Source organism: Ranitomeya imitator, chromosome 2, assembly GCF_032444005.1.
Source record: "Ranitomeya imitator isolate aRanImi1 chromosome 2, aRanImi1.pri, whole genome shotgun sequence".
Lineage (NCBI taxonomy): Eukaryota > Metazoa > Chordata > Amphibia > Anura > Dendrobatidae > Ranitomeya > Ranitomeya imitator.
In genome coordinates this window covers 295,499,837-295,514,463 of record NC_091283.1, presented here as the reverse complement: position 1 = coordinate 295,514,463, position 14,627 = coordinate 295,499,837, and the positions used below count along the sequence as shown (strand labels likewise).

The following is a 14,627-nucleotide window of genomic DNA, read 5'->3' as shown; positions in this document are numbered from 1 at the left end:
AAATGAAAAAATTGAGGCTAAAAGAATTTTTTTGTGAAAAAAAAGTACTTTTTCATTTTTACGGATCAATTTGTGAAGCACCTGGGGGTTCAAAGTGCTCACTATGCATCTAGATAAGTTCCTTGGGGCGTCTAGCTTCCAAAATGGGGTCACTTGTGGGGGAGCTCCAATTTTTAGGCACACGGGGGCTCTCCAAACGTGACATGGTGTCCGCTAAAGAGTGGAGCCAATTTTTGATTCAAAAAGTCAAATGGCGCTCCTTCCCTTCCAAGCCCTGCCGTGCGCCAAAACAGTGGTTTACCCCCACATATGAGGTATCAGCGTACTCAGGACAAATTGGACAACAACTTTCGTGGTTCAGTTTCTCCTTTTACCATTGGGAAAATAAAAAAATTGTTGCTAAAAGATAATTTTTGTGACTAAAAAGTTAAATGTTCATTTTTTCCTTCCATGTTGCTTCTGCTGCTGTGAAGCACCTGAAGGGTTAATAAACTTCTTGAATGTGGTTTTGAGTACCTTGAGGGGTGCAGTTTTTAGAATGGTGTCACTTTTGGGTATTTTCAGCCATATAGACCCCTCAAACTGACTTCAAATGTGAGGTGGTCCCTAAAAAAAATGGTTTTGTAAATTTCGTTGTAAAAATGACAAATCGCTGGTCGAATTTTAACCCTTATAACTTCCTAACAAAAAAAAATTTTGTTTCCAAAATTGTGCTGATGTAAAGTAAACATGTGGGAAATGTTATTTATTAACTATTTTGTGTCACATATCTCTCTGGTTTAACAGAATAAAAATTCAAAATGTGAAAATTGCGAAATTTTCAACATTTTCGCCAAATTTCCGTGTTTATCACAAATAAATGCAGAATTTATTGACCTAAATTTACCACTATCATGAAGCCCAATATGTCACGAAAAAACAATCTCAGAACCGCTAGGATCCGTTGAAGCGTTCCTGAGTTATTACCTCATAAAGGGACACTGGTCAGAATTGCAAAAAACGGCAAGGTCTTTAAGGTCAAAATAGGCTGGGTCTTGAAGGGGTTAAGTATTTTGTGTGACATATCTCTGTGATTTAATTGCATAAAAATTCAAAGTTGGAAAATTGCGAAATTTTCGCCAAATTTCCGTTTTTTTCACAAATAAACGCAGGTACTATCAAAGAATTTTTACCACTATCATGAAGTACAATATGTCACGAGAAAACAATGTCAGAATCACTGGGATCCGTTGAAGCGTTCCAGAGTTATAACCTCATAAAGGGACAGTGGTCAGAATTGTAAAAATTGGCCCGGTCATTAATGTGCAAACCACCCTTGGGAGTAAAGGGGTTAATGTCCAAAGTCATTTGAACAGTTTTGTATTGAAGAGAAAGTTGTGGTCTAGAGGCAAAATGGTGATCACATGGCCGGACTGAGAAGAATCTGTGACTTCTCTGCATTTAGTGATTACTACTCACCTGGGTAGTCATATGTAGGAATCTCCTCTTTACACCACTCATCACCCCTCACATATGTCTCTGTAGTATTAATACGGGTCAGATCTTCACCCTGAAACAAATATTGTAAAAGTCACAGACAGATGGAGAAGTCACATCTATGATCAGCTCTAATCCTGCCATCTCCACCGTTCTCATTACACAAGTATAAAATATACTAGATGGTGGCCCGATTCTAATGCATTGGGTATTCTAGAATATGTATGTATATAGCAGCCGCATACTATATAGCACAGGCCACGTAGTATATAGGAGCCATGTAGTATATAGCATACAAATAGTACGTGGCCTGTGCTATATAGCTTGTGGCTACTATATACAGTGGGGCAAAAAAGTATTTAGTCAGTCAGCAATAGTGCAAGTTCCACCACTTAAAAAGATGAGCGGCATCTGTAATTTACATCATAGGTAGACCTCAACTATGGGAGACAAACTGAGAAAAAAAAATCCAGAAAATCACATTGTCTGTTTTTTTAACATTTTATTTGCATATTATGGTGAAAAATAAGTATTTGGTCAGAAACAAAATTTCATCTCAATACTTTGTAATATATCCTTTGTTGGCAATGACAGAGGTCAAACGTTTTCTGTAGGTCTTCACAAGGTTGCCACACACTGTTGTTGGTATGTTGGCCCATTCCTCCATGCAGATCTCCTCTAGAGCAGTGATGTTTTTGGCTTTTCGCTTGGCAACACGGACTTTCAACTCCCTCCAAAGGTTTTCTATAGGGTTGAGATCTGGAGACTGGCTAGGCCACTCCAGGACCTTGAAATGCTTCTTACGAAGCCACTCCTTCGTTGCCCTGGCGGTGTGCTTTGGATCATTGTCATGTTGAAAGACCCAGCCACGTTTCATCTTCAATGCCCTTGCTGATGCAAGGAGGTTTGCACTCAAAATCTCACGATACATGGCCCCATTCATTCTTTCATGTACCCGGATCAGTCGTCCTGGCCCCTTTGCAGAGAAACAGCCCCAAAGCATGATGTTTCCACCACCATGCTTTACAGTAGGTATGGTGTTTGATGGATGCAACTCAGTATTCTTTTTCCTCCAAACACGACAAGTTGTGTTTCTACCAAACAGTTCAAGTTTGGTTTCATCAGACCATAGGACATTCTCCCAAAACTCCTCTGGATCATCCAAATGCTCTCTAGCAAACTTCAGACGGGCCCGAACATGTACTGGCTTAAGCAGTGGGACACGTCTGGCACTGCAGGATCTGAGTCCATGGTGGCGTAGTGTGTTACTTATGGTAGGCCTTGTTACATTGGTCCCAGCTCTCTGCAGTTCATTCATTAGGTCCCCCCGCGTGGTTCTGGGATTTTTGCTCATCGTTCTTGTGATCATTCTGACCCCACGGGGTGGGATTTTGCGTGGAGCCCCAGATCAAGGGAGATTATCAGTGGTCTTGTATGTCTTCCATTTTCTAATTATTGCTCCCACTGTTGATTTCTTCACTCCAAGCTGGTTGGCTATTGCAGATTCAGTCTTCCCAGCCTGGTGCAGGGCTACAATTTTGTTTCTGGTGTCCTTTGACAGCTCTTTGGTCTTCACCATAGTGGAGTTTGGAGTCAGACTGTTTGAGGGTGTGCACAGGTGTCTTTTTATACTGATAACAAGTTTAAACAGGTGCCATTACTACAGGTAATGAGTGGAGGAAAGAGGAGACTCTTAAAGAAGAAGTTACAGGTCTGTGAGAGCCAGAAATCTTGATTGTTTGTTTCTGACCAAATACTTATTTTCCACCATAATATGCAAAAAAAATGATAAAAAAACAGACAATGTGATTTTCTGGATTTTTTTTTCTCAGTTTGTCTCCCATAGTTGAGGTCTACCTATGATGTAAATTACAGACGCCTCTCATCTTTTTAAGTGGTGGAACTTGCACTATTGCTGACTGACTAAATACTTTTTTGCCCCACTGTACATACATATTATAGTACTGTCCACGTAGTATATAGCAGCCATGTAGTATATAGTACTGCCCACGTAGTATATAGCAGCCATGTAGTATATAGTACTGCCCACGTAGTATATAGCAGCCATGTAGTATATAGTACTCCCTCACTTTATGACCTTTGCTTAACTCTCTACATCTGGTCTCCCATACCCAGCCACCCCCTCATTCACACCTGATTGCCCTTAACTGGGGATATATTCACATGCAGGAGTCTGCTATAGACTCAGTCTGCTGCAAATCATCTTTTAACTTCCATCTTTTAAATTACATCTTTTTAATTATGATTCTGAATTAGACTGAATTGGACTGGAATTGACTGGAAGGTAACAGACTACTAACCACTACAATGTTTCGGTTTCTTTTCTCTTTCACCCCCATACTACTTTCCTTCTTACAATCTCCTGCAATCCCTCCACCTAGTAAGGAAATAGTCATTTCTCCCTCATTACTCCCCAGCCATCTCACCTTCTCCTCTGAACTGTTCCTCCACATACAATCCTTTTTATCCAGACACACACGGCCGCATCATGTCCTATCCTGCTCCCACCTTCTAATGCTCTGTCTGCTACTCCTCATTGCTGGTGACATATCCCCAAATCCCTGCCCTCCCCAATTCATCCCCACACTCGGTTCTAACCCCCTGCCACGATCCTCCGCACGTTTTCCCAACCACGACAACATCATACCCATTCATCCAGCCCCCACTCCCCCGGTCCCCCTACCTGGAGCACTATGGAACGCACGCTCCATCTGCAACAAACTGCCATTTATCCATGACCTCTTCATCACCAACAAACTCTCCTTCCTCGGCCTCACTGAAACCTGGCTCACCCCCTCTGACTCAGCCTCTCCAGCTGCGCTCTCCTATGGCGGATTCCACCTCTCTCACACCCCTCGCCCCAGCAACAAACGCGGTGGAGGAGTTGGCTTGCTCCTGTCCGACACCTGCTCCTTCACTCCAATCCCGCTACCACCCTCCGCTTCCCTTCCCTCGTTTGAGGTGCACTCTGTCCGCATCTATTCCCCCTCCAACCTCCAGCTGGCTGTCATCTACCGCCCCCCTGAACTAGCCATCTCCACCTTTCTAGACCACTTCACCACCTGGCTACTTCATTTCCTCTCTGTTGACATCCCCACTATCATCATGGGTGATTTCAATATCCCCATTGACACTTCCACCTCAGCTGCCTCTAAACTTCTATCACTGACTGTCTCCTTTGGCCTCACTCAATGGTCCTCTGAGGCCACTCACAAAGATGGCCACACGCTGGACCTCATCTTCACCCACCTCTGCTCCCTTACTAATCTCACTAACACACCCCTCCCCCTGTCTGACCACAACCTACTGACATTCTCGTCCCTCTCCTCTCCTAGTGTGCAACCCCCACTCCACAAACTCACTCACCCTCGCAGAAATCTCAAACATCTCAACTTACAATCACTCTCTGAGTCCCTTCTCCCTCTCACAGACATAGCTTCCCTTCATGACACAGATGCTGCTGCCACTTTTTATAACACCACAATAACAGCAACACTCGATTCGGCCGCCCCACTCATGCACAGTAAGACACGTACAATTAACAGGCAGCCCTGGCTGACCAGCCTGACCAAAGAATTGAGACGGGCTTCCAGGATTGCTGAGCGGAGATGGAAGCGATCCCACTCTGCCGACCACTTCACTGCATACAAGCAGTCCCTCGCCAGCTTCAAGTCTGCGCTCACTGCCGCAAAACAAACTTACCTCTCATCCCTCATATTCTCCCTGGCCCACAACCCTAAACAGCTTTTCAACACTTTCAATTCTCTTCTCCGTCCCCCCGCACCTCCTCCCTCCCCCCTCATTTCTGCTGATGACTTCGCCTCTTTCTTTAAACAGAAGATCGATACGATCAGAGAAAGCTTTGGCCCACAGCGCCCACTGCCCCTCTTAGCTCCTCAACCCTGCTCCTCAAAAACCAGCTTCTCCACCATGACAGAAGATCAGCTCTCCACCCTCCTGTCAAGATCACACCTCACCACCTGCACGCTTGACCCGCTCCCATCCCACCTCATCCCTAACCTTTCCACGGTCTTCATCCCAACCCTAACGCACCTCTTCAACCTCTCACTCACAACAGGTGTCTTTCCCTCATCCTTCAAGCATGCCAAGATCACACCCATCCTCAAAAAGCCCTCCCTCGACCCATCCTCTGTGTCTAGCTATCGCCCAATATCTCTTCTCCCTTATGCCTCCAAATTGCTGGAGCAACACGTCCATCTTGAACTGTCCTCCCACTTCTCCTCCTGCTCCCTCTTTGATCGGTTACAATCAGGCTTCCGTTCCCATCACTCAACCGAAACTGCCCTAACTAAAGTCACCAATGACCTACTAACTGCCAGGAGCAAGCGACACTACTCAGTCCTCCTTCTCCTGGACCTGTCTTCTGCCTTTGACACTGTAGACCACTCCCTTTTGCTACAAATCCTCTCATCCCTAGGCATCACAGACTTGGCCCTATCCTGGATCTCGTCATATCTGACAGACCGAACATTCAGTGTCTCCCTCCCCCACACCACCTCCTCACTTCGCCCCTTGTCAGTCGGTGTTCCTCAAGGCTCTGTTCTAGGACCCCTACTCTTCTCCATCTACACTTTCGGCCTGGGACAGCTCATAGAATCCCACGGTTTGCAGTACCATCTCTACGCTGATGACACGCAGATCTACCTCTCCGGACCTGACCTCTCCTCCATGCTTACCAAAATCCCGCACTGTCTGTCTGCCATTTCAGCCTTCTTTTCTGCTCGCTTTCTACAACTGAACATGGACAAAACAGAATTCATCATCTTTCCCCCATCTCACTCTACCCCTCCACCAGACCCATCCATCAATGTCAATGGCTGCTCACTATCCCCAGTCCCACACGCCCGTTGCCTCGGGGTGATCCTCGACTCTGCACTCTCTTTCAAGCCACATATCCAAGCCCTTGCCTCCTCCTGTCGTCTCAAACTCAAAAATATTTCCCGGATCCGTGCTTTCCTTGACCGCAACACTGCAAAAACGCTAGTGCATGCCCTTATCATCTCCCGCCTCGACTACTGCAACCTCCTACTCTCTGGACTCCCCTCTAGCACTCTGGCACCGCTCCAATCCATCCTACACTCTGCTGCCCGACTAATCCACCTGTCCCCCCGCTATTCCCCAGCCTCTCCCCTGTGTCAAGCCCTTCACTGGCTTCCTATCGCCCAGAGACTCCAGTTCAAAACCCTCACACTGACATACAAAGCCATCCACAACCTGTCTCCTCCATACATCTGTGACATGATCTCCCGGTACCTACCCACACGCAACCTCCGATCCTCCCAAGACCTCCTTCTCTACTCCCCTCTCATCTCTTCTTCCCATAACCGCATCCAAGACTTCTCCCGTGCTTCCCCCATACTCTGGAACTCTCTACCCCAACACATCAGACTCGCGCCTACCATAGAAACCTTCAAAAAGAACCTGAAGACTCATCTCTTCCGACAAGCCTACAGCCTGCAGTGATCCTCAACCTACTGAACAGCCGCACAGCCAGCTCTTCCCTCTCCTAGTGTATCCTCACCCACCCCCTGCAGACTGTGAGCCCTCGCGGGCAGGGTCCTCCCTCCTTATGTACTCGTGTGCCTTGTCATCTGCTCATGTTTAATGTATTTGTCTATATTTGCCCCGTATTCACATGTAAAGCGCCATGGAATAAATGGCGCTATAAAAATGTATAATAATAATAATAATACTGTCCACGTAGTATATAGCAGCCATGTAGTATATAGTAATTCCCACATAGTATATAGCAGCCATGTAGTATACAGTACTGTCCACGTAGTATATAGCAGCCATGTAGTATATAGTACTGTCCACGTAGTATATAGCAGCCATGCAGTATATAGTACTGCCCACGTAGTATATAGCAGCCATGTAGTATACAGTACTGCCCACGTAGCATATAGCAGCCATGTAGCCCACGCAGTATTTAGCAGTGTGGGCACCATATCCCTGTTAAAAAAAGAATTAAAATAAAAATCGCTGTGGCGATGGGCGCACTGCTGCCGCCATCTTCCGTTCCCAGGATGCATTGCGAAACTACCCATAAGACTTAGTGGTCTCGCAAGACCGCTAAGTCTTCTGGGTAATTTCGCAATGCATCGCTGGGAACGAAAGATGGCGGCAGGCGCGAGCGGCTCGGCGGAGTACAGAGGGTGTGTATAGCAGGTTTTTTGTTTTTTTATTATTTTTAGCATAACATTTTTTTACTATTAATACTAACTTTTTTTTACTAAAAAGTTGGGGACACACAGGGTTAATAGCGGCGGTAACGAAGTGCGTTACCCGTGGCATAACACGGTCCATTACCGCCGGCATTAACCATATGTGAGCAGTGACTGGAGGGGAGTATGCGGGCGCCGGGAAGTCACTGCAGGGAGGAAGGAGCGGCCAATTTCTTCCGGACTGTGCCCGTCGCTGATTGGTCGTGACTATTTTGCCGCGACCAATCAGCGACTTGGATTCCATGACAGACAGAGGCCGCGACCAATGAATATCCGTAACAGACAGAAAGACAGAAGGACAGATGGAAGTGACCCTTAGACAATTATATAGTAGATAATAGGCAGGAAGGAGGGACAGGGAGTCTCCATGTGGGTAGTATCCAGCTGGAATCCAAGCAAGTTTGCTAGCATGTGTCTGGTGGGTGCCAAACCTGCTGGTTCATTCAGCAAATGTAGGAAATGGAAAGGATATGTTTACGGCACACTGACCAGTTAATATGAAAAAAGTTTATTTGGACATGATTAAAAATAAAACAATAAAAACAACCTGATGTGTTTCTGGCGTAAAGGTGCTCCTTTAGGTTGTTTTATTGTTTTAATTTTAATCATGTCCAAATAAACTTTTTCATTTTAACTGGTCAGTCCTTTCCTTTTCCAAAACATATAATACTGGAGGATAAACCAAGACTGAGCACAAGACCTTCACAGCCGTCTACACATCATAGGGGAGATCTCATGACACCTTCTCTCCATCTACCTGATGATCCTGAGGAACACTGGCATCTTCTTGTTTACAATCCTGTTGAAGAAGAGGACGGGGACATCTCTCTGGTGTTGTCCTCTTTTTAAAAAGATCTGGATGAAACAAATATAGGGACTCAATTCATTCTTTACATACAGATAATCACCGTATATACTCGAGTATAAGCCGAGATTTTCAGCCCAAATTTTTGGGCTGAAAGTGCCCCTCTCGGCTTATACTCGAGTCAAGGTGGGTGGCAGGGTCGGCGGGTGAGGGCGCTGAGGTATACTTACCTAGTCCTGGCGATCCTCGCGCTGTCCCTGCCGTCCCACGGTCTTCGGCGCTGCAGCTTCTTCCCCTCTTCAGCGGTCACGTGGGACCGCTCATTAAAAAAATGAATAGGCGGCTCCACCTCCCATAGGTGGAGCCGCCTATTCATTCCTCTAATCAGCGGTGCCGGTGACCGCTGATAGAGAAAGAAGCTGCGGCACCGAAGACCAGGCAGGCAGAGGGAGCGTCAGGATCGCTGGGACCAGGTAAGTATAGCATATTCACCTGTCCGCGTTCCAGCCGCCGGGCGTCGCTCCATCTTCCCGGCCGGCGCCTCCATCTTCCCGGCGTCTCTGCGCTCTGACTGTTCAGGTCAGAGGGCGCGATGACGCATAATAGTGTGCGCGGCGCCCTCTGCCTGATCAGTCAGAGCAGAGACGCCGGGAAGATGGAGGCGCCGGGACCGGACGCTGGGAGCTGCAAGCAAGAAAGGTGAGTATGTTTTTTTTATTTTTATTGCAGCAGCGGCGGCGGCACAGATTTATACCGAGCATCTATGGGGCACAATGAACGGTGCAGAGCACCGTATATGGGCACAGCTATGGGGCACAATGAACGGTGCAGAGCACCGTATATGGGCACAGCTATGGGGCACAATGAATGGTGCAGAGCACCGTATATGGAGCACAGCTATGGGGCACAATGAACGGTGCAGAGCACCGTATATAGGGCACAGCTATGGGGCACAATGAACGGTGCAGAGCACCGTATATGGGGCACAATGAACGGTGCAGAGCACCGTATATGGGGCACAATGAACGGTGCAGAGCACCGTATATGGGGCACAGCTATGGGGCACAATGAACGGTGCAGAGCACCGTATATGGGGCACAATGAACAGTGCAGAGCACCGTATATGGGGCACAATGAACGGTGCAGAGCACCGTATATGGGGCACAGCTATGGGGCACAATGAACGGTGCAGAGCACCGTATATGGGGCACAGCTATGGGGCACAATGAACGGTGCAGAGCACTATATGGGGCACAGATATGGGGCACAATGAACGGTGCAGAGCACTGTATGGGGCACAGATATGGGGCACAATGAACGGTGCAGAGCACTGTATGGGGCACAGCTATGGGGCAATATGAACGGTGCAGAGCACTATATGGGGCACAGCTATGGGACAAAATGAACGGTGCAGAGCATTGTATATGGGGCACAGATATGGGGCAATAATGAACGGTGCCGAGCACAGTATGGGGCACAGCTATGGGACAAAATGAACGGTGCAGAGCACTATATGGGGCACAGCTATGGGGAAATAATGATCTATTTTTATTTTTGAAATTCACCGGTAAATGCTGCATTTCCACCCTAGGCTTATACTCGAGTCAATAAGTTTTCCCAGTTTTTTGTGGCAAAATTAGGGGGGTCGGCTTATACTCGGGTCGGCTTATACTCGAGTATATACGGTATATGCCGTGTGTAATTAGTCCTATTACCTGGTGATGAGAGGGGCTGGGGAACCTCCATCATGACATCCTTGTACAGATCTTTGTGTCCTTCTAAATACTCCCACTCCTCCATGGAGAAATAGATGGCGACATCCTGACACCTTAAAGGAACCTAACACATACAATGATACCGTCATCCCCCGATCGCTTCATAGCGTTACTGTATAATGTCCCAGCAGTGTCACCTCTCCAGTCAGCAGCTCAATCATCTTGTAGGTGAGTTCTAGGATCTTCTGGTCATTGATGTCCTCATGTATCAGGGGGTGAGGTGGAGGCCCCGTGATTGGGCTCAGGGGTCTTCCCCATCCCTCAGACACAGAGGTCTTCTTCACTATTGTGTAATCCTGGTTATGGAGAGACACATTAATAAATCTCACTACAGACATTTCCAGAGTCCTCACCTCTCCAGTTCTGTCCATCTGTTATTCCCATAGATAAAAATGATGTAATGTAACGTCATCAGAATCTCTCACCTCTCCAGTAAGACAGAAGAGGATCTCTAGGGTGAGGTGTAATATCCTCTCTGCCATCTTGTCTCTGTCCATTTTCATCCTTGACAGGTAAATCAGGAAAATTCTCTTATATAGAAGATCTTCACTTAGGGGATCTGATAGTGTAGAGACCTGAATGAGAAGAATATGAGCCGATGTAACATCATAAAAATCCTGTGTAATAATACAATAACTGGAGATAATAAGGGCAAACGTTTCAGGAAACAGAACGTGTAAATGTTGTATTCTCTAGTCTTGTATGCACTGGAACAAAAGTTGAATTTCTTACTAAGTCATCTCCTCCATGCTCCCAGTCACTGGCTATGTTACTCACTGCTTCGGCAACTGATAGGCTGTAGGAATCACAAGATCATTAGGATTGACCAAGAAATACGGTGACTGGCGGGGACCCAAGCAGTAATGGTATGGTTATTTTTTTTACAACATTCAGCTCATTTCCTGACATCTCCTAATAAAACCTATATATTTAGGTCACAGACAAGCAGTTTCTTCCTCTGAGTCGGCAGCTGAATATGTTTCTCATAGACTCATCTTCCATAACGCTAATTCTCGTCTCATTTACCGACACTGGAATCAGCATTAGGCTAGGGTCACACTGGAGACTAAAACGAACGAGTGCAATGCAATTAAAAAATTGCATTGCACTCAGACCAATGTTAAACTATGATGCAGCTCCCAACAGCCGATTTTTGTCGCCCCTTTTACTCGGTCCGAGAATCACAGCATGCTGCGATTGTCATGGACACTCGGATGACTTGCACCCATATAAGCCTATGGGTGCGAGCGAGACAGCGCACATCACTCAGATATCATCCGAGTGCTGTGCGCTAAACGAGGACCCCAGCAATGGAGGAGATGGAGAAAGTAATTTCTCCACTTCCTCCACAGATGTGCTCCGATCTGCTCTGTGCAAGAGGCTCGGAGCACAGACGCATGACACTTGGCTCCCGATCGCAGCAGAGCAGGAGCCGAGGGTCATTAGCATATAGCATCCGATGCTCTCGCATCGGATGCAATACGCTAGTGTGACCCCGGCCTTAGTAATACTGCAGGAGATATTCATTACACGTGACAGGAGAAATAACTACTTCACGATGAGGACGACATCTTCATCTTCTACTACGGTTCTAGATACATATTTGGCCAGAGTCGGTCACTGACTCCATCCCCACCAGCCGTCTATATGAAGGTTTCCCGACAATACTGTGTGGGGCCCCGTACTATGTGAGTAATACATGTTTCCTTGGTTCCAGTCTTTCATAGTTGGGTCGTTTGTATCTATCAGTTGAAAAGAACAAAACAATTGTGATTCTTATAAAGGAGGCAACATAAAACCCCCTTGTAACGGGGCCTACCAATCTGGGGTACCTCTTTCAGTACCACCCCGTGTTTCCGGAGGTCCACTCTGCTTTGGCTGGAGTCTGAATGAAGGACGCTAGCTGGAATTGCTTGGTTACATGGGCACATATAAAAGATCACTGCTTCTCCACGTATTTCCAGTCTGACAACACTTTACTCACAGGACACAGAATATATCACATAGATACAGAGGGCAGGCCAATAGAAAAGCTGCAGGCCAGACATACATTACAATAGCCACAGGTGGCCGGAGCCTGCCGATATTTACTGTGGGAATTACAAAGGTGGGGGGAGGACAAAAGGGGAATATCGTGTCCACTCTGCCCAGGGGCGCAGCCTGTGGGCTGATGCATTAGGGACATGCGTCTCACATGGAACCTATTATACATACATATAACTGCACAACATATTCTGGGTGCTGAGTGGTTCCGTAACACAGTTCCCCTTTTCAGTGACGCAATCAGCATACACAGTCTGATCCTTAAAGGATCGGTTTGGGGATGACCGAAGTTTATGGGGTTGGTACAAGTTCCGTTTGTCAACTTAGTCCATCGGCGTTACCGTTTTGTTTGCTGGGTCTGTAGTGGATGGTGAAGTCCAAAGGTTGTAGGGCTAAACTCCACCGCAGCAATCTGGCGTTGTCTCCGGAGACCCGATTAAGCCAGACTAGGGGATTATGGTCAGTTAGGAGGGAAAACTGTCATCCATACAAATATGGTTGCAACTTTTTGAGTGCCCATACTACCGCCAGGCACTCCTTCTCGATGGCCGCATAGCTTACTTCACGGGGCAGTAGTTTCTGACTCAGGTAAGCTACCGGGTGTTCTTGGCCGTCCGGCCCGACTTGGCTCAGTACTGCCCCCAATCCAAACATAGAAGCATCTGTGTGAACCAGGAAACATTTAGTTGGATCGGATGCGGCCAATATAGGGGTAGTTGGCGGAAAGTTTCCTCACACTCTGGGGTCCAGGTTACCTGGTGGGGTTGGTTCTTACGGGTGAGATCAGTGAGGGGCTTGGCTACTCTGCTGTAATTGGGAATGAATTTCCTGTAATACCCCGCTGTCCCTAGAAACGCCATGACCTGGGTTTTAGTGTGTGGGGTGGGCCATTTGGCTAAGGCCTCAATCTTGGCTGGTTCTGGTCGCTGTTTCCCACTTCCCACCCAATGCCCTAAATACTGAACCTCTGCTTTGCCCACGTGACACTTGTTTGGGTTTAGGGTGATTCCGGCCTTGTGGATCCTGTCCAATACTGTCTCTAGGTGATTTAGATGCTCTTCCCATGTCGCACTGTAGATGGCGATGTCGTCCAGGTAGGCACAAGCATAGTCCTGGAGACCATCCAGAAGCCGGTCAGCCAGCCTCTGGAAGGTCGCCGGGGCATTCTTCATCCCGAATGGTATAACTCGAAACTGGAATAAGTCGAATGGGGTGACAAATGCCGACTTGGGAATAGCGTCAGGACTAAGGGGAATCTGCCAGTAGCCTTTGCATAGATCAATGGTGGTCAAATACTTTGCCCCCACCAGCCGGTCTAACAACTCATCCACATGGGATATGCATCCGTCATGGTTTTCTCATTGAGCTTATGATAGTCTACACAAAACCGTGCAGTCCCATCCTTCTTAGGCACTAACACTACGGGGGATGCCCAGGGACTATCTGACTCTTCAATGACCCCTAAACACAACATCTCTTGTATCTCTTGTCGCATCTCCTCTCGTACAGACTCAGGGAAGAGGAAGGGGTTTTGTCGCAGGGAGGTCTGATCCTGGGTCTCAACCTTGTGTTATGCTAGGCGAGTGTACCCTGGTCTCCCCGTAAACATCCTCTGTCGCTGCCTCAACAACTCCTCCGCCTGCTGTCTCTCCCAGGGGCCTAGGTCTTCACCCAAGTGTACCTGGTCCCATGTTTTAGACTGAGTCCTTTCCCCTAAGACATCCGGCAAGGGAAGTCTGGCTAAATCCTCTGCTTCAGATGCACAGATGGCCACTACATCTTCAGGGCGCTTCCGGTATCTGTCCTATTTCTAAGGTGCGCTCTCTGGCCCTCCGATGGTACCATAAGGGCTTTCGCCGCTGGGTCACCTGTATGTTCTCACGTACAGCCTGGGTCAGCTCCTGTAGGTGGTCCCGGAGTTCCAGCACAAAAAGGTACAATAGGTACTTCTTCTATGAGGTCCTCCCCTTCCCAGTGTTCTAGCACTAAGTCTAGGTGTCCCCTTACCTGTCTCCTATATACCAGCTCGAACGGGGAGAACCCCATGGATTCTTGGGGCACCTCCCGATAGGCAAACAGGAGGTGTGGCAAGAATTTTTCCCAGTCCCTGTAGGTCCTGGTAAAAGTCCCAATGAGCTGTTTTAACGTCCCATTAAAGCATTCACACAACCCATTGGTTTGTGGGTGGTACAGGGCGCTTCTAATAGACTTTATGCCTCACAGCTTCCACCGTTGGTTGGTCACCTCTGCTGTAAACTGGGT

General features: G+C 47.4%; 1 protein-coding gene across 1 annotated transcript in view; it reads right to left on the bottom strand.

Moving 5' to 3' along the window:
- Positions 1 to 12,839, bottom strand: part of LOC138663298 (oocyte zinc finger protein XlCOF22-like) — a 29,588-nt gene extending 16,749 nt beyond the window's left edge. Inside the window, exons 1-5 of the mRNA XM_069749480.1 lie at positions 10,748 to 12,839; positions 10,460 to 10,618; positions 10,263 to 10,386; positions 8,500 to 8,597; positions 1,459 to 1,549 (exon numbers count right to left, since the gene is read on the bottom strand). Of these exons, the coding sequence (XP_069605581.1) occupies positions 1,459 to 1,549; positions 8,500 to 8,597; positions 10,263 to 10,386; positions 10,460 to 10,618; positions 10,748 to 10,825 (550 nt within the window). The 5' untranslated portion in view covers positions 10,826 to 12,839. The remainder of the gene's footprint in view (positions 1 to 1,458; positions 1,550 to 8,499; positions 8,598 to 10,262; positions 10,387 to 10,459; positions 10,619 to 10,747) is intronic.
- Positions 12,840 to 14,627: the final 1,788 nt, after the last annotated feature.